This window comes from Rissa tridactyla, chromosome 10, assembly GCF_028500815.1.
Source record: "Rissa tridactyla isolate bRisTri1 chromosome 10, bRisTri1.patW.cur.20221130, whole genome shotgun sequence".
Taxonomy (NCBI): domain Eukaryota; kingdom Metazoa; phylum Chordata; class Aves; order Charadriiformes; family Laridae; genus Rissa; species Rissa tridactyla.
The window spans coordinates 603,030-623,221 of NC_071475.1; the positions used below are offsets into that span (position 1 = coordinate 603,030).

Consider the following 20,192-nt stretch of genomic DNA (forward strand, 5'->3'; position numbering starts at 1 on the left):
AAAACAGAAGAACCTTGTGAAAGAGGGTTTTGCTGTGCTTACTGCCTGAAGTGCCTTGTTTATTCGAATATACCTGCATGGATATTTTGGATCTTTCTTTGTTATGCCAACTCCGTGTTTAACTAAATTCATGTAATGGTGACTTTATGTTTACGGGGACAGATTCTCAGCTGTTGCAAATAGTAGCTGAGTGTCTAGCCTGCATAAACCTGTCGGTCTCTCATCTTGGATGGAATTGATGGGGATGGAAACCAAATACCATTTACCACTTCCATGTATCTTTATGTCAGTGTTGAGGCAACACAGAGGCTGTGCAGAGAAACCGTTACTAATGTTCTGTTTCGTACCTGATCTGCAGACAAATCAGAAAATGCAGGGCCTGATTCTTGAGTCTCACTGGTATTAAGACGCGTGTAATTAAGCCTGCTTTAAGCCTCCTTTAGGCTACCAAAATAGTGAGACATCCCTAACAGAAATAAGCATTGTAGCCCTTCTGTCTTCAGTACTGTCAGTCCACAGACATTGTGTTAAGCCCTGCACAACAAAACAAACCAACCAAACAACAAAACCAACCAAGCAAACCATCAAACCAGCAGAAGGTGCACACCAAATACCTTTAAGATACTCTGGTTTTCTTTTGTTCTTGCTGTTCTGCAGTAATTTCAGTGCATTTTCCACCTCTCTTATTTTTTCCTACTTTATGTGGTATTTCTATTGTATAAACCAGCAACATTAATTTTACGGTTTTCTTGTTTCTGAGGTTTTCCTTTCATGCTTGCTTTGCAGACATGGAAATAGAGTTCTCCCTTAAGAAAGTACAGGGAACTTTGGCTGTTCATCATTTGCTAACACCTTTTGACATATGTTGTCCTCCCTCTGTATTTCAGTTGATTTGAAGATAAATTGTGATGACGAATCTGCAAATGAGTTTTGTCTAAAAGGCCATTAGCTACAACTGCTAACTACTCAGTAATGATTGCAGTAATTCACTGTGTAACAAATGTAATAATCCCCTTTTTGTTAGTAGTAATTCTCATCATCCTTTGTATGATTCTCATCATTCAGCCATTCCCGGTGCTCCTTCCTGTCTGCTCATACAGTGTTTGCAGGCGCATTTACTTTCTAGCATCTTTCCTTCGTAATTCATAATGGAAGTAAAATCATAGAGTGGTCAGTATGATCAGAATGTGATGGTTCCTATTTTCAGAAGAACTTTGATGGCATTTCTCAGAATTAGCGAGCATGTTAATAACACTTAAACTGATAAACACCCCCAAAGTGTTAACAGAACACTTCTTAAAATGACAGGTCCCAAAATCTAGCTCAGGTTTATTTCTTTACTAGAGGTAGCATGCTCTTTGTTACAAAACTCCTCTACATTGTACTCTGTAGTGCATTTTGAACAGTTATGCTGGATCATTGGAAAGAAACAAAAAAAGCTACAACACACTCTGGAATTCTGTGTGCTCTCTTTCATTACAAGAGGAGGACTGGTGAGGTGTCTCACTTCATCTGCTATTGCTCAGATCTTCCAAGCTCTCATTAGACCCGCAAAAAGCGGAGGCATTCTTGCAGTAGACCAGGAGATCACATTCTGTCTCGTGCCTCGCCTGGCTGTCAGTCTGAAGTGGTTTCTGTCTCCTAACAGCAAGCATGCCCACCAGTGAAACCGAATCAGTGAACACAGAGAATGTCAGTGGAGAAGGGGAGAGCCCAGCATGCTGTGGGAGTCTATGGTGAGTACACGGACTGTTTTCAGGTACCGGCCCTCACCATCTCAAAATTTAAAATAATCTTTCTTTCCCCATTGTTTATTTAGCCAAAACTGCTTTCCGGTCGTCAAGCTTTGTATGACACTTGGGCTTTTTTTGACTTTCAGTAGTTTAATATTGGACCAATTATTACAGCATTAAAGCACTCCTAAAATTCTCAAGTTAAGAAGATATAAAACAATTCAACTAAACTTCCAGCACAGTTATGTTTTCCTGAAAGCTTTTATAAAATATAATTATTGTCCAAAATAATCAGAAAAGGGCAGAAGTCCCGTGACGGAAGACCCCTTACAGTCCCCTGACTGTAAAAAGAAACATTTTCTGTTAAATTGTGCACCATTTGGAGAATATGTATTTTTTAGGCAATAACTAAATGTATGGGAATATTTCTATATCCAGTGGTGTTCTTCATTTGCTCAGATTTTCATGCCTTCCAAGCAGCTTCTACATGAGCAGTTTATTTACTTAGTTTTAAAGGAGATTTCCTTTCTTTTACTTAGAAAATTTGTAAAGGTTTAGGAATGGTATTTCAGAAAATAACAGACAATAGAATTTCAGCGTTCATGGTGCCTTTTGTTAAAAGCTTGTTTTTATCTATATGTAAATCCAGTGTATTGATTTGCAGAATTCTAAAGAGAACAAATTTGTGTTAATTATTTTTTCCACATTCTTAAAAATGTGTTTTCCTTTTCTTCTAGTCAAACCATCTCAAAATCCAAGTTCAGGTCAGTATTTTCCTCTCTTCATCACTTTTTTTCTCTTGTGACTATTTGCACATCATGATGATCTCATTTGATTATTCTTTATTTACTGTACTTTAAGTTTTACTGTATGAAAATTCTTCATAGCAGTTACTGGTGAATACAAAAGCAAAGCATCCATGAACAGTCTTTGAAATCAAATTCCCTGATTTGCTTTGCTGATATTTATGGCTCTCTTTTCATTTACTAGGACAATTTGTGAATATGAGCTTCTATTTTGAAGTATGATTGCAGAAAGGAAGTGTTATAAGCAAAATTAAGAATAGTCATGGTTATTGTAGGCACTGGATGTGCCAATAGGTTTCTTTATTTTGATTTTATTTTCCAGTATTATAGGACATATATTTAGTAATTAGAAAGGATAATTGCAAACACAGAAGAGATACCTTTCTGTTTAAAAAGGTTAGGTTACTCCATGAAGAAACAAAAAAAGTAGCTATTTGATTTAAGGTAAGTAATCATGAAGGGCAAAGACACTCCCACAGTTGCAGACAACCCACAGAATAAATACTTTTCACAGAAAATTTTCAGTGAGAAAAAGGGACCATCGAGAAGATTTGGCAACATCTGGCATTGGCAGATTTGGAAACACCTGGAACCATTCCAATTTTTTAACCCTAGTGAAACCGATCTCAGTGTTGGATGTACAGCAAGTAATTCATCGGTACCAGCAGTGTATTCTCCTTGCCGCACTGAAGAGGAATAGCATACCCAGGTTTATTCTACTAGCCTTACTAGCCCTAGGGACCTACCCGCGCTGACCAGTTGCAAGCAGTTGGAGTGGACTAGTGTTCCTTCTGAACAGTCTTTTCTTTTTTGAAGAAGAGCTCCCAGGCAACACTTAGCTGGTGCTTTTCTACACTGTGAGTTTTTTCATGTGACGCTATGATCAAGCTTTATTTTGTCATCCCTTTCAGCCAGCAAACTGGTGACAGCATAGAAATGTGCCTCACTCTGCTTAAGATTGTGGCCAGTGGAGATCTGGACATTTAGGATGGTAGTGAATACGCAACTAATTTTTTAGAAGTTTCGTCATTAGCGATAAAAGCTCTATCATTTCTTGTATGCCTTCTGCTACAGAAACTGGCCTTAGCTACACCGACTGAATGGACCAGTTATGTCCATGTGGACCTTTGAGCTTAACCCCTCATGAGAATTATGAGGGATGAGACTGCTTTTAGCTTAATAAAGAGAAGTGATTCAGGGTGCTGATGGTCTGTAATTTCTGTTGCCATTGCTTCCAGTTACCATATCAGTAGAACAAAATTAACAATTTGTTTAGTATTTCATTAGCTGAGAATCCCAAACAAGCATGATTATTTTGAATCATGAGATTGTCTCCAATCAGCCTTATCACATGCTATATTGCTATGAAGGCAACTCATGCTGGTTTTAAAGGAGAAACTTGAATATGAAGTGGTTGCATGAAACTTCAAATACCCGGCAGTCCGACAGACTGCCGTTGTATTGCATTCTCCAAGTTTGGTCTGTTTGCACAGTGGGGACTCATAGAAGCATTACATAGAAAGCAAAATAATGCCTACATTCTCAACCATGCCCATTATTCTTATTTTAAGGAAAAAGAGGACTCCAGAAGCTCTCTTAAATGAAAGCTGCTACATCATCTTTGAGAAAGGAAAATTTCTACCCAAACCTGGTGTTTTTAATAGTCCAAGCAGTGAGTAAGAAGCAGTCAGTGCTATCCATCTCTACAATTATTCTTCTTAATCAACATATCCATTTGAAAGAAAACTTATTTGCTAGCCAGGAAGTGGCCAAAGGATCTTCAGCTGTCTAGATTCTGTCACGGTCCTAATGTCTTTTGCATGAGCTCTTTGATCAGAACCCGTTCTTGCAGCATTTAAAAAACACAAGTCACACAGAAAGTTCATTAATACTTGTACTGCTGCATCTACCTGGCAGTCGGCAACGGGATGTTGGTGTCTCTCATTTGGAAGTGCTGCAGGGGTCTGCAGCTGCTTGAGATCTTCAACCATACTTAAACTTTTTAAGCCAAATTTGGGAATTCCCCCTTCTACTTTCATGTCTTTACTTGCAGTGTTGGAGAAAGATCTTTGCCTTTTAACTTAATGAGTCCATGCGAGGAGTAGTTTTGAGGCAACAGAGCTCAGAATTATAGTTGTGCCGTTGTCTTCCAAACAGATGTGGCTTGCACCATATCCTGGAACCCTAAAAACAGCTGACAAGGTCTCTTATCAGAGAGAAAAAGCACTTTGAAGAGCTACTGGCTTTGCAGTGCTGCTAAGAGCAGAGTGTATCGGCTCTTCTGTCTCTGTAAGGATCTGCACACTCACGGTTCTCACCCCATTGCTTCTGGATACCTAACATCTCATATTTGCAAAATCCATTTTTCTGATATGTCAGAAGAATGTAATTTTGGTGGTTCTCGTTGGAATCAGTAGTTTCTAAAAATCTCTGTTTACCTAAAATACAGCAACTCACAGTTCTGCAGCAAAGCCCTAGGTTATGTGTTCAGCTGTCAGGGCTGTCCTAGCACATCCTAAGCCAAATGGTAAACCATGGTCTAATTATTACTCTTCTGGCCTGATCCTTGCTCCAGCTTCGGGAATGTTATTCTGCAATGGCAGTATGCTGTGTTTCAGGGCAAAGTAAATCAGGACATAGCTCATCAAGGATACTGGTTTGATGGTAAACAGTTTTGCCTTTGGATCAAAATAGACAATGCTTTTTATTGCAAGCTAGTCTACCTGCTGTACCACAAGTGAAAATAGAAGTTAATCTTTGGAAATATATTTCTATAAAGTCAATGGATACTTGGTCAAGAGAATTATGTCCTAGCAAGGTATAGCAATTATCTGCCAGTTTATTAAGTGAAGATGTATATGAACTGCACATTGTGCGAGGATACATATGGGTAAATAGAATAGCAAGTCACGCTAAAAAGCTGGTACTCAACGCTGAATCCTGTAGCTACAAAAATGAGGAATAGAAAAATAGTCTCAAAGGCTTCTGTTTTTTCATCATGAATGAGCGCTCTGGTTCTTCTGTCCCGTATTTTATAAATTAGAGTAGTGAGGTTTGTGTCTCTGCGCAGATGTTAGCACGCACAATTATAGAACAATTCATCTTGGGCATTAGTAGCTACTTCTCTGTGAGGTTACTGGTGAAAATGTGAGACACACCAGTTTCACAGGTACAGGGATTATGTGTGTGGTTCTAAACAGAAAGTCCAGTTTAGAAAAACGACATGTTATAATGAAAGGCTACTGATACAAAACCTGAAAATGAATGTTCTTACTGTTGCAAAGGTCTAGTAGCAATACAGAAACAGGCGTGAATAGCCATTAAACTAAGCTTCATAGATTCTGCGTGACTGACTGACACTGAGTTCAGTCAGACTCAATGCAAGGCGGGATTTCCCATGTGTGCATTCAAATTTAAAACTGAGGCCTGAAGGACCACCCAAACCTGAAGACCCGAGTGAACGAAACTGGTAACACGTTTGTAAGAATAATGATTTGCTCATAAATAGTAATGAAGAAAAAATGATAAATTATTTAATGAGAACAAAGGCAGTGAATAATTTGGTTTGTTGTAACAAACTATTTTAACTATAAGGGTCCTCTGTGATTTTAATATTTATTCAACTGCTATATTTTGTGAGAAATCCTTGATAATTTCATGAAAGCAGTACTATATCATTGCAAATTTATGAAAATGGAATTTCTCTTTGAAATAAAAGGGTACTTTTCATTCTTCCAGAAAAAAACTATACTATTTAGTTAAAACTAGGAGGGACGGTTACTAAAAAACGGAAGAGTGTTGAGTGAAAATAGTGTCATTTCGTTTTCTATTTTATATAGCTGCAGGTTTTCCTGACACAACAGGCCATATACTTCAGTCTGCTACTTACTATTTATTTCTTTACTTGTACCAATCTAACGAAGGTAGAAAATTGCTCCTATTCTCCTTTTTTAAGTTTTGCCTTATTTCTGTAGGCTTTTTAGCTATGCTTACATTATTCATACACTTCTACCTGTGAGTGCCATTGTACACCCTTCGACGGCATTTTCATGTGTGCCACTCTTTTGTCACTGATTCCACAAACCTCTTGGGGAAAAAAGAACGCCATTGGCTTCAGAGAGCTATGGGTTACACACTTTGAGACTGCTTTCGGCTCCTATGAGTAGAGAGATCCAAACAATATTACTCTTGTCTCATGTACTTCAATGAGAGGATGTTCTATAAGTATAAAAAGAGGCTGTTTTACCTACCAGGGAGTGAGCCATCCTGATGATGGCCATGGACATAGTGCTGTTTAGCGGGGCACTGGCAAGATTAGAGTGTTCTTAAATACCATGTTGCTTTAGGTCAGGACAGGGTGGTGTTTTTCCTTTATATGGTTAGAATACTGCAAAGGCCTGAAACATCTTTGTACAGATGTAAGTACATTACTACAAGTGCAAATTTAAGGTGTGTAAGGAAAACTCAGTTAATGCTTGAATGCAATGCCAAGCTCAGTTATTTTTATGGTGGTGTTATTGCATATTGATTCTATTTTCTGAGGCAGATTTAAAGTATTTCTGATTTTATACATACTAAATACAATACCTGCTAATTCAGACACTGAAACTATTAAGAAATTCACCTAGTTATTTGTAGTAATTTTCAAAAGCCATAGTTGCATGTTTGTGGTATTGCCAAATGGGCTGCAGTGCCCTTCCCCTGTCTCAGCCACTCGTTCTTTCTGTGATGAAGCAGTACAATGAATTGGATCAGACAACTGACCAGCTAAAAAACCAGCCCAGAAGAAAAGAGATTGGTTTCCACCAGTCAGTTCTCAGGTCTGGCTCACTTCATTAGGGTTAGTTTTGGCAAAAGAGCCCTAGAGAGCAGAACAAGGAGAGCAGGCCAGCCCCTTCCATCACAACTGCTTTCCGCTAGACTGGCTTGAGAGCGTAGCTATAGAGGAAGAAGGAAGCATATCCATGCACACTCTTCTCAGTTCTTTGCTATTTTAAGGGTAGCTCAGGCTTTCATTAGAGTCTGTGCCTGCTCTGGCCCTTGAATTTGGGATGAAGCTAAAACTTTTTATCTTCCTAAAACTTTTTATCTGAGTCTAAGGCTGTAGTTCTGGGCGTGTGAATTTTATATGCCTCCCTTTTAGGTAATATCAAGTGCTTCCTAATCCTTCCTATGAGCAGCAATATATTTTCTTCCCATTTCACAAATGGAAATGCAACCCTAGGGAAACTAATTGGTTTACTAAAGTTCCCAGAAGTGAAGCAGAGAAATAGAGTTTTATGAGTCCTAAGCTAAGCTAATACCCTTGCCTGTGAATCCGGCTCATATCTAGGCAGGTCCTGTTTACTTGTCCTTGATTGTCACTCTTGCGCATCTCACAAACATTTGCCCACTGACACAATTTCAAGGCACATCATAGAAATCTCTGGGAGTCACTGGCTGAGATTTCTAATGTTATAGGGAAGATTTCTAAAAGTTGACACTCCTGCCTTGTTTAATCCTGCCAGAATTGTGCCTGTGGTTTAGCTCAAAGCCTACATTTTCAGACTAAATGTAATTTGAATTCTGTGCTTCATTGGCTTCTCTTTACTGCTATTAAGTGTATGCGGCCTGGGAAGACATATATCTTGTTACTCAATGAAATGTTAAATGCAGCTTAATCTAATTATGTCATAGGCAATAGAGTCTCCAAAAGTTGTGGTTTACATTTAAAAGTCTATAATGAAGTCTAAAAAAGGAATAACAAATTAGCACTTCCTAATCTGCAACTGGTAATAATTTACACAAGTAAGTATTGTGCACATATTTATGAAAATACATCTGCTCACACACAGATACTTACACTATGTTTTCTACATAGAAGAAACCCTCCGTAATTTCATACGTGTTTTCTCTATAATAATAAATTTGTTTTCATTTGAACTTTCAGTCGACGCTGGCGTCGCTGGAATCGATTTAATCGAAGAAAATGTAGAGCTGCAGTAAAATCTGTCACATTTTATTGGCTTGTTATTGTCTTGGTCTTTCTGAACACGTTAACTATCTCATCAGAACATTATAATCAACCTGACTGGCTGACCCAGATCCAAGGTACAATCAAAAGTTATTTGTCCTGTTTTGACTGTAGATACTTGCAGTCTATCAGTGCCTACTTTTGTACTTGGCCATTTTGTCGTTGTTTGCTGTCCTGAAGGATGTTCAGCCCAGCCAAGGGGAGATGCAAGAAATGACTGAATGTATTTGATTTGCATGACTGTAACACAGATTAATGGCATACCTGCGAAAAACTGACAATACTAAATTGCAAATACCTGTACTTTTATTGTTAAATCACACTTGAAAGTTGAGGGAGGAAACGGTAACTGGCACAGCAGAACGCGCTGTGGGTTGTGTTGCTTAAGTTACAGTGTGGACTCAAGCTGTGAGTTGAGCAGCCGTGAACTTCACAACGGATGGGAAAGGCGAATAGTTCATAGGTGGCAGGAAGCTTTACATCCTTGTGTGACTTTTGCTCCTTAGGCTTCAATACAGTCCAACACAAAACCCCAGTAATGCCTTCTTAAGCAAAAGGCTGCAAACTAATATAGAAAGTATAGTAATAATATGCTAAAATAAAAAAGGAATCTATGAGACGATTCAGGAATGTCTTTTTCTTTTTTCCTTTTTTTTGATATTTTATTCCAGATATCGCAAATAAAGTTCTTCTGGCTTTATTCACCTGTGAAATGTTAGTAAAGATGTACAGCTTGGGCCTACAGGCTTATTTTGTTTCTCTTTTTAACCGCTTTGATTGCTTCGTTGTTTGTGGTGGCATTGTTGAAACCATTTTGGTGGAGTTGGAAATTATGTCACCCCTTGGAATTTCAGTGTTTCGCTGTGTTCGTCTCCTGCGTATTTTTAAAGTAACAAGGTAAGATTAACTAATACTGCTAACTTTAGGGATAGCTGAAGGGTGATCAGCAATTCTTTTGTAATACTTCATCATGCTCTGCTCTTTTACTGTTTTGTTTGGAGTTTTTTTGGTGTGTGTTAACACACGCATTTTAATTTATAGGCACTGGGCATCCCTGAGCAACTTGGTAGCATCCTTGTTAAACTCAATGAAGTCCATTGCTTCACTGTTGCTTCTGCTTTTCCTCTTCATCATAATCTTCTCGTTGCTTGGAATGCAGCTGTTTGGAGGCAAATTTAATTTTGATGAAACTCAAACAAAACGGAGCACCTTCGATAATTTTCCACAAGCTCTTTTAACTGTATTCCAGGTAACTTTCTTTCATCCCGTATGAAACATTTTACCTTTGATCAACAAAACTGTTTAAGTGATCATGTTGCCTGAAAATAAAATCACGACTACTATTTGTTCGGTTTACTTTAAGTAGCATTCTGTTCATTAAATCCAGTACTCTGGTAACTCTGCACCATTTGTACCATTTGTTTCATGTCTTATTTGATCTATCTATGCAACATAGCTGTCATGTCAATGCACAAAATTAATTCTCCTTTGTCCATCAAATACATGACAAGAAAAAGAGGGGGACTGTTATTTTAATTTTAATCAAATTGGTTTCTTTAACTTCATTAGTTATATAAAAGTTCAGCTGTTCCCAAGCAGGAAAAAATAAGAAGTATTTTAAGAGTGCATAGTTGCATAGGGGTCATGTAACGTACTGTAATAGAAAATAAGTGTGAATTTCTTTAAAAAGACACTGCCAGGTTTGTTAAAATTTTAAAGCAACTTGTCTGTTACTTGTGAAAAGATAGGTCCATACTTATAGCTTAATTTTCACTATTTTATGATCCTTTTTTTCATCTTTCTCAATTTGGAAACTGTAATTAGGCTAATAGGTTTTATTTTTCTAGCCATTTTCATATTCAGCTTTGCACATTACCACAATGTTTGGTTTCAGACTTTGCAGGTGAGTGTTTAAAGCTGACCCTACAAGACTCAACTTGGTGTCAGCTTCCTGTCTCTGCTAAAAGTTTCATCTGGTGATTGCCAAAAGCAAGCAAAAAAACTGTCCATGTAATTTTAACATAAGGAAATCTTAACGAGAAATTTCCTTAAGAGGAGAAGTGTCCATGCTTGACCTGACATTGCCCCTTTAAAACATTAAGGCTATCCTTTCAAACTCAGCTGAGTTGGATTTTATTCAGATTTTAGGCTGCCTCGTTTTCAAAGGAAAACTTCCTTCAGTTTCCGAATACACTCAGGAGCAAACAACCTGTTGGGTGCTCAGCAGTTATGAAAATCAGCTTGAAAAGTTTAGCTCTCCAGTTTTCTTCAGAAATTGGCATGCATATAATTTCCTTGAACAATCACTTAATTACTTGGAAGGAGAGTCAGTATTACGTGTTTTCTCAGGATAGAATTGATAGTTTTTAAGAAGTTACTTAGAAATATATTAAGTGCCCCTACAACCTCCGTTGTAATACTCAGAATTTTTGTCCTAGTACAGATAAAGTGCAGTTGCCTCATTGTAAACTATCCTTTTAACTAATCAACAGATTTCTGTAAAATTCTTTTACACGCCTGTGAAATTATGTGAAAGAATAGCCAATAAGAAAATAATGTAATTCTCCCACAGCATTGAACTCCATTCAGTTTAAAATAGCTTCCATTTCAAAAGCTGTAACAGTAGTGCATGTGTCTGGTATCACATAATTTATGATAAAGCGGCCAGTCCCCGTGAAAACTGCTATTGGGTAGACCAGTTTTCAGGACTAACAAATGGCATACACCAGAAAAGATTTGTAGACACTATTCTGAAAAAAAAAAAAAAAATCAAAACATTAAAACATATGCTAAGTTGATTTCCAAGAGCAATGAACATTTGCAGGCATTACTACATATGTGGCATTACTGAAAATCAGGGCTCTTACTTTTGCGTGCCAAAATCAATAAAATATAGGCTTCTATTTTTATTATTTTTGCCTTTGAAATTCAGTGATGTAAATGCGTAGCATAAAATAAAAACTAGTAGAGTTAAACCGAGGCTTTCAGGAGATGCTTATTTAAATGGAAATTTTAAAACAATGCATGAAAAGGTTATGGTATTGCTTTCTGTATACAGAAGGTTAGTCTTATTGTGTATTGTGGTCGGAAGAAATGTATCTTTCTCTTGCTGTTTTTGATGTTAAGTTACTAATAATATCTCCGCTTCTTAGATTCTAACAGGTGAAGACTGGAATGCTGTTATGTATGATGGCATAATGGCATATGGTGGCCCATCATCGTCAGGCATGATAGTCTGTATATATTTCATTATCCTCTTCATCTGTGGTAACTGTATCCTTTACAGTCCCTGGAAACATCTCTAAATGGGGCTGTGTGCCAGAGCCAAGCAAGATTTCTCTAGGAGGGAGTAAATTGCGATGGACACGCAAGAGCTTTCTGCGTGTGCTAAGTCCTTTAAACAGGCTGTTCTTTGTGGACACGTTCCCTAACAAATGAGACTCCAGTGATCTCTGAGTCCATCTCCAGCCACCGCAATGGCAGAAACCAGATGATTTTTTCTTCCTTCCTTCAGTGGGAAAACAGTCTTATTCTACCTGCTTGTCTCTGTTTGACATCTCTCCCGCTGCAGATGCATGGATGGATGTAGTCTGATCTCTGTGGCAGTAGTTTCCCGTTCATCCTTTTGATGCACAATGTAGCCCTGTTAATTCTGACGTGCACTGACAGTGGAGCCAGCGATCTGTTGTGTAGTGCAGGGGCCAGATGAGAGACATCTGCGCAGAGAAATGTTGAGTCAGTTAGGATTAAGTCTGCTGAAGCATTCCCCTTCCCTGCCTTCAGTGTACTGGGAATTCTCCTTGGCCCCATGTAGCAACAGAAACTAGTGTCATTCTCAGAAGTTCTTAAAAGGTCAGAAGGTGATAAAAGGGCAAAAACATTCTATTTTCTGTATTATATGGTACTTGTATCAGTATTTGTACTTAACTGATACAGACTGAAGTATAGAATTTGATGTAGATAGTTGTAGACACAGAAGATAGTGCATTATTAAAATTCACTTTTCAAAATGCCTGAACAGTCTTCACTTTTAATAGACAATGTTTCATATTTGAAACTTGCTCAGGCTAGCATAAAGTCGAATTCAATTTCTTTAAAAAATGTCAAGTATTCCGCTACTTTAAAGTCAGTGACCCTAATGGAGCTCTGCTCATTTGACGCCCAGTATTAATCTAGTCCATTAGATGAGTGTTATTTGCACTGCACTCCAGCGTCACAGATCTCTACGCCGTAGGTTGGGAACATGCGTTTTATATCTCTCACGTTGTCAGTGTTTATTATTGCTGATAATAAACCAAACAAGTATAGTAAGGCATAATGTCCTTAAAATGATTTGAAATAGATATCTTGCTAAATGTCTTCTTGGCCATTGCTGTGGATAACTTGGCAGATGCTGAAAGTCTAAATACGGCTCAGAAAGAAGAAGCTGAAGAAAAAGAAAGGAAAAAGAATGCGAGGTAAAATAGCACAGGCACGTTGAATACGCAGGAGAGAGAAGGAGGAGGGTACTGAATTCTTTCACAAGGCTTTTCTTTATACAAATGTCTTTACCATCTTCAAAATTTATTGGACTCGGGGAAAAAAATGAAAGAGTTTACCTAGACATTAAAATAAGACCCAATTAGTATGATTTTATATAGAAGTTGGGTAGTAATTGGGAAAATGGGGTGAATTAGGGACATAATGATAAGCCAGTTGCTATTTAAACATTGCAATGGTAGGATTTATTGTGCAATTAGAACAAGAATGTATCTGCTGTTGCCAGTGCACAGCTCCCTGTGGAATCTGATCTCGAAGCCTTATATAGACAAGAAGAAAACCTTCCTTTGAAATCAGTGCAGGCCTATTGAAGTCAATGCAAGTTGTTTGTATGAGTCCAAGGGCACAGTTTATCCCTGCAGAAAGGAGTAATGATCATGCATTGAATTTTTTAGGGATTAGCTCCTGGAATTATATTCAAAATTTTAATCTTCTAAATGGATCGTTGCATTCAAATGCAATAGATTTTATTGCTCTGACACCTGCAGCTGTGCAATTCATTTTAAGTATTTTACTCTGTGGTTTTAGGTATGCTCTCTTAACTTTTTGGAGAATAGGTGTAGTTCACTTAAAATCTTCTGTCTTTATATGACGTGCTTTGTAATTGTTGTTGTATTGTTTTGTAGAAAAGAGAGTCTGGAAAATAAAAAAAGTGAGAAGTCAGAAGGTGACCAAAAGAAGCCCAAGGATAGTAAGGTGTTTATTCTAAAAATTGTGTCTTTTCTGAGAAGCAGTTTTATTAATTTTGCTAGGGAGTACTTTTCAAGACTACTGTGCATTGTACAATTTTTTTTATGAACCCGTCATCCCTACTTTTCTTTTCCAGGCAAAGGAAACTCAGTTCTGATGCCTTGCATCCTCATAGAATCTCTTAACCCAGAAAAACCTTTTGGTTTCAGGATATCCTGAGAAAGAAAGCTCTTAGAGCATGAAATAGTTAATGTTAGAAAACTTTGATGTTATTTTAGGATCCCTGTATGTATTTTGCCTGATAAATCCAATGGAAGAGATTAACGAATGCTGGAGTTTTAGGAGAATGTTCAAACATTCTTGGTAAATTTTACCAAAGCCTGTTGCTTATATTCCCATTGTGATCTACACAGCCAGAAGAACGTGGGTACTGTAGAAACATAATCTTTTAAAAATAAGTATTAAACTTTCAGCTCTCTGTTCTCAGGGTTACCCTGTTTCAGAAAACTCTGACTAAGCATAGGGATCACTTCCCTGACTTCAGAGGCTTATTTGGTTTGCTTTCTGTCGAACTTTACACTCCAAGCTATATTTAAATTTCTTTTTCTTCTTGTGCGTCCCTTTCATTGCTGTAGGTGACAATTGCTGAATATGGAGAAGGAGAGGATGAGGATAAAGATCCCTATCCACCCTGTGATGTACCAGGTATGTGAATACCATCCAGAAGACAAACACTTTTAAGTTTGTTTGCTAAAATATCCTAAACTTGCTCTTGCTGAATTTCATCAATTCCTTTGAAGTCAGTGAAAGTGTGCTCTGTTACCAGTGGATAAATGGGCCTGCGAGCTAAGTATTATCTTTTCCTGCAGCTTCCTAGAAAGTACAAAGAGCATATGAGAGTTAGTACTGTGAGCCCGAAGACTGCTGTGGTAATACTACCTGGGTGTGAGTGCAAATTCTAAACTTTTCTGAAATGTTTGGCAAAAAACGACATTACAGGGCTGATGATGTTGAATCACTTTTGTCTTGGCTTTTTCCAGTCCAGTGAACATACTTATCTAAAAATCAGTTCTGCCTGACTGTCTGGATGCCTGTTACAGAAACATGCCCTATCTTTTGAGCGCTCAGTGCTCCACCACTGCGCAGAGCTCAGTGCCCCTACAGTGCAGCTCAGGCATGGAATGACGGTCAGGGCTGCGCTTAAGTGGGGCTCCAGAGCCCGTGTGTAGGGGGTGTTGGAGACCCCAGATGGGGCTGCTCGGGGCCAGGAAAGCCTGTTAGTGCACTCAGGGCACTTACGCACACACCCACGTACGCACGCATGTAAATAAGCTCTTGACAACTATATGGATGTTACATATATTGATCGATAGATTTTTTTTTTTAAAGCCATGCTATGAATATATATTTTCTATAAGCCGTATATATTTTAATACAAGCCATGTTTTATATTTTTATGAACAAAACCTCAGTGTTTTTTATTTTATAGTAAAAAAGTGTTTAATTTAAAGTAGGTGAAGATGAAGAAGAGGAGGAGGATGAACCAGAGGTACCAGCAGGCCCACGTCCCCGTAGAATATCGGAACTAAACATGAAGGAGAAGATAACACCAATCCCTGAAGGGAGTGCCTTCTTCATTTTCAGCAGCACCAATCCGTAAATATAATTTTGAAAAATACTGGTTTAGTAGTGAAAGAACAGGCCTCCTTCCAGTGAGGTTAGGAATAGAACTCCAGTATCTTCAAGAGGAAAGAGATTCTCTTCTCTCCTAGAATTTTCTGAGTGACGTGGTAAATGAAAAGAATTTGATAAATATATTGATTCGCTTTCCACTGTTGAAGATAATAGCATTTTCTACGTATAGTCTGCCAAGTCTGTACGTGTTTGAAAAGTACCCTTTAGTATATATTAGCTATTTAGTATGTTAGTCACTGGATATAAAAGGTGTGACATAAGATTTGAGCATCTTCTACATGAGATGGGATTGCTAGTAACCCTAGGAACCTTTGTGGAGCAATACAGGTGAGGAAGGAGAAGAGAAAATAAGATAAAGAGAAAAGAAGCAGAAAGGATGTATATATTCCTTTTGTGGGGTAACGGTATTTTCCCAGATTCAAGCCGACACTGAAGATAAAGACAAGTGATTTCAAAAACCATATATCCAGTTCCACTTCTGTTACGTGGCTGAAACTTTGCACCTCTGTAATCTTCAGCACCCGCTTGTCCTACAATTCTATAAGAAAATCTTCAGAGGAGATTCTGATTTGGGTTGAGTCTCTTAAGTAGCACAATGAGATCTGCAGCCTAAGCCACATCTCGCCATAGGAGTATTTTTAACAGCCTTAATAAGAATCAAATCAAACTAGGAATCTGAAATGGTTTTGTCTGGCGCTGGCCCTTTTGACATTGTCTGCTGTGTGTGTGCAGTGGTACAAACACTGGAATTTACAGTGGCATTCATAACCCATTGAAAACCAACAGGAGCTGGGAAATCCTCTCTCGGATGCCTTTGATAAGTGCATCTTCCCTACAGGTGGATTGGATTTTGAATTTATTTACATTTTTAGAAATCAGAGCAATAACTTCAGCATTTGCACTGCTTTTAGTTGTTGATGGTTGCTCTATTCTGTCATTGTTGTCAGAGTAATAGAAAACATGTTGTATATTAGCCATCTGCTGAATTCTGTTTGCACACGTGGTATATTTTTGTATCTCCAGAATTCGAGTGGGATGCCACAGACTCATCAACCACCACATCTTTACCAATCTCATCCTTGTCTTCATCATGCTGAGCAGTGTTTCCCTAGCAGCAGAAGATCCAATTCGGAGCCACTCTTTTCGAAATAATGTAAGCCCTTCATTTTTATGTCTGAAGACAAATATATCCTCTCAGGATAACAATCCTTTGGGACTAGTGCCTGGTTTTTAATTTTCGAGCTAAGAAACTTTCCTTTTCCTTTTTCAAGTCATACATTTATATTTTTTTTGCTTTAAAAAACATAAATCTTCAAAGACAAGTAACTTTATTGATGGAACATTGTAGGTATTGGAACCATTTATTATGTACGTTCTGTTTTTCCTTTGTTGGCTAATAATATGTCAGAATAAAATTTGCTCAAGATGAGCATAATCTTTATAATTTTCATATTTTTTCATAATTTTCAGCTGGTGTACCTGATATAAATTTTCCTGAATCACTCTTAATGCCTCTCAGTGTTTGACACTGATTTATAACCACCAGTTAAAATTATGACTGTTTATAACATGTTGGGTATAGACTCTGACCTGTCCTCTCTTCTTTGTTATATGGTCTTGGGGGACTCAGAGTATCACTCTGTTAGTGAGTGTATACATTTGTGAGGATACTACCCCTTCTTTCAAAGAAACTAGTGTGGCCACACTAATGGGTTTGAGTACCACCACATTGGGCCTGAAGATCCTTGGATTCCTGATTGTCCAAACCAAAACTAAACTAGTTTCACTTTTTTCTAAATTCGCGTGTAAGATGAGGATCAGAGCATGCCCAGCTCTTGCCTTGATTCACGGTCAAATGCCATTTCAGCCTATATACAAACCCAAAAATTTGGAAGTGCTTTTGCATCCTTTTTTAGATATGCTTGTAGAAACAAAATATTTGTAAGAATGTTCATTTCAGAAATGTCTCTATTATTCAGTATAAATGTAGGTTATGTGGTCAGTAAATATCTGTGTTTTTCTAAAAAAAATCCCCGAATCCCCCGTTTTAAGTTCTTAATGTCGTAGAAGACTTGCCTGTTACTCAAATGCAGAGTTATTACACAGAGGAACAAAAGCAAATCCACTCTCATGACACTAATGTTTGTTTTATGCTTGTTGCACTTGTATTAGTGGTGAGGCAAGCCTCTCACGTGAGTTGTGCACGCTTTAGATTAGGTATGAAATAGCTGAGATGATGCAACTTGGTAATAGTCTGTGGGGACTTCTGGGATACTTTGACAGAACTTCCAGGACTCTCCTGCCTTAGATATGAATTCATCTGTCGAGATTGCCATGGAGGCAGAGAAACTCTTCCACCTCTTACAGGAAGGATGGGCCTCCTAGGTCAGTAGGGCTCGTATGCCTCTAGTTCTGCCTGGTGTAGATGCAGCCTCTAAAAGTCCTCTTCTGGCTGTTGACATTCTCTGAACGTTTTTTCAGTAACATAAGTAAAAACTGAAAAACTAAAACTTTCTTCAAAGGTAGAAAGAGGTCAAAACACAAAGACACTCTTCATGTACTGTTCAGTAGAGCTGTGTGCTTCCCATATCTACAAAACTGGACAAGTCCAATCTTACGACTAAATCACACTAATGGATAAGGAAAAGAGAGCTGGTGGGCAATACCAAAATTGTTATTGTAGAAATGGCTTGAAGGGCTGATAATTGTTTTTGTAACTAGAGGAGTGCTAGGAAAACGTAACTAGAGAGTGGTGGTAACTGAAAGGATTATTCCTGTTTGGGACACATGCAGGTAAAATGCGTGGGCGATTTCAGGAAGGCATTGCCCTCTTGTTGTAAATATTCATAAATGCACCAGACCTGTGTATTTTTCATGTTACTACCTTGAATGACCATGTTCCTTCAACCAGCCAGCTCAGCCAGGGAATGAAAGTTTACAAACTGCAATGCCTTTAAATATTTTAACTCTAGAATTCCTTACTGATTAATCTTTGTTAAATGGCTTTAATATTTGCCTATTTTTTCATCCGCAGCAAGGGAGAGAAGGATGTGGTCTTCAACTGAACACAAGGAAAAAATTATTTCCTTTTTATGATCTAATGAGAATACTTTCTTTGTGCGTTGTCTCTTTATTTTATATCTCCTTCCCATTTTATTAGTTGCTGAACCACAGGAAACATGTTTCTGTGCACAACTGTTTGCTATTTGATCCCAGATCCTTGAAACTGAACTAGCACACTACTGCAGTGCATGTTGATGGCTAAATTAGATGCTAGCAATGTGGCCACCTTGAAAGGGTGAAGTCCTGGTTGTAGTTCCTGTCAACAGCAGTGAGGTCAATATCACATCTGCAATCTTTTCAAAAGTTTGCATATCACTGTGCGACTGTTGTGGATTCTTTTAAATTCCTTAGGAATAAATCACTGCTGTATCTTCTGTGTTCACAAACAAAGAGTTTTAGTGCTGATTTTAAGTAATTTAGTTATATATTAATTTGTTTTGTGACACTCTAGCCCAGTCTATACAGGAACAATATAATGTAGCAGAATGTAGAATGATGTGCAAACTAGAAGCATCCATTGAAGTTGATTTTTTTGATGCAAAAAAAAAAAAAAGACTTATTATTAATAAGTATTTATTCTTTGTTAAGATTCTGTATCTTTGCTAAAGGCTGAAGAAAGTACCTGTGAAAGCTGATAGAGGAAAATCTGAATTGAAAGAAAATGTTGCCTGTTAGGTCCTGTTAACTCATTAGTAATGAAATTTAATATCTAAGCACAGTGGCGTCTGATGAATTTTTAAGTAAATAAAAATGGTTGCACAATAGCTGGAATTTTAAACTACATTGTCTAAATTCCCCACTTCCCTGCTTAGACTAATTCAGGTGTTGTTGTGCATGTGGTCTAAATTGTAAAAATTTATTAATAGATGGATTTCTTACTGTGGCACATATTATACCTTGCAGATACTTGGTTACTTTGACTATGCTTTCACAGCCATCTTTACTGTTGAAATCCTGTTAAAGGTAATGCAATGTTAATTGATCCTTGTTAGCTCAAAAGCAGCTTTAGCAATAATGTTTGTAACTTTTTGTTTACCTTCCAGATCCTAGGGTATGCAGATTATGTCTTCACTAGTATGTTTACATTTGAGATCATTTTGAAGGTAACAGGTTTTTAAAGGAAGTTTGTTTAAAGGGATTTTCCTTGTGTGTCACCTGCCAAGAAAAGGCACTTGAAGTGTTCTTCGCCTTTTCTCTAAGCGATCAAAGCTAAACTTTTTTTAAACCAGAGGAGTTTTTTATTTGACAGTTCCTCATAGTTTTGATTGGTTATTTTTTACCATTGGATGCATGAAGAAGCTGATTTTTTTATCATTACATCAATTTAATAATCCATTTTTTACCCTTTTTAAACTTACAGTTGTCAGAAAAGGGAAAAATAATTCACTGCGCATGAGCTTTTCCTTCTCCTTGCTCTGGCATTTCCAAAAGAGATAATCAGTCTTTCAAGGAGGGAGCATGTAATTTCTCATTTCTTTTGCTGAACTATGCTCACAGAGCTAAAATAGTAGATAACTATTTTCTTGCAATAGGACTTGCAAGATATCTTGCATTTATCTATCTGTATACTAAGATACTTTGCATTTATCTTGGGCATACATTTAAATACACAGAAACGCATAAATATGCTTGCTTAAATGTATTGCCCATGCA

At 37.6% G+C, this 20,192-nt stretch overlaps 1 protein-coding gene across 1 annotated transcript in view; it reads left to right on the plus strand.

The window, feature by feature from the left end:
• CACNA1D (calcium voltage-gated channel subunit alpha1 D) overlaps window positions 1-20,192 on the plus strand; it is a 198,034-nt gene that overhangs the window by 113,846 nt on the left and 63,996 nt on the right. Inside the window, exons 10-21 of the mRNA XM_054215757.1 lie at window positions 1,649-1,736; window positions 2,471-2,497; window positions 8,469-8,629; window positions 9,224-9,449; window positions 9,594-9,801; window positions 11,705-11,825; window positions 12,895-13,009; window positions 13,718-13,787; window positions 14,417-14,486; window positions 15,293-15,437; window positions 16,500-16,629; window positions 19,443-19,502. Of these exons, the coding sequence (XP_054071732.1) occupies window positions 1,649-1,736; window positions 2,471-2,497; window positions 8,469-8,629; window positions 9,224-9,449; window positions 9,594-9,801; window positions 11,705-11,825; window positions 12,895-13,009; window positions 13,718-13,787; window positions 14,417-14,486; window positions 15,293-15,437; window positions 16,500-16,629; window positions 19,443-19,502 (1,421 nt within the window). The remainder of the gene's footprint in view (window positions 1-1,648; window positions 1,737-2,470; window positions 2,498-8,468; window positions 8,630-9,223; window positions 9,450-9,593; window positions 9,802-11,704; window positions 11,826-12,894; window positions 13,010-13,717; window positions 13,788-14,416; window positions 14,487-15,292; window positions 15,438-16,499; window positions 16,630-19,442; window positions 19,503-20,192) is intronic.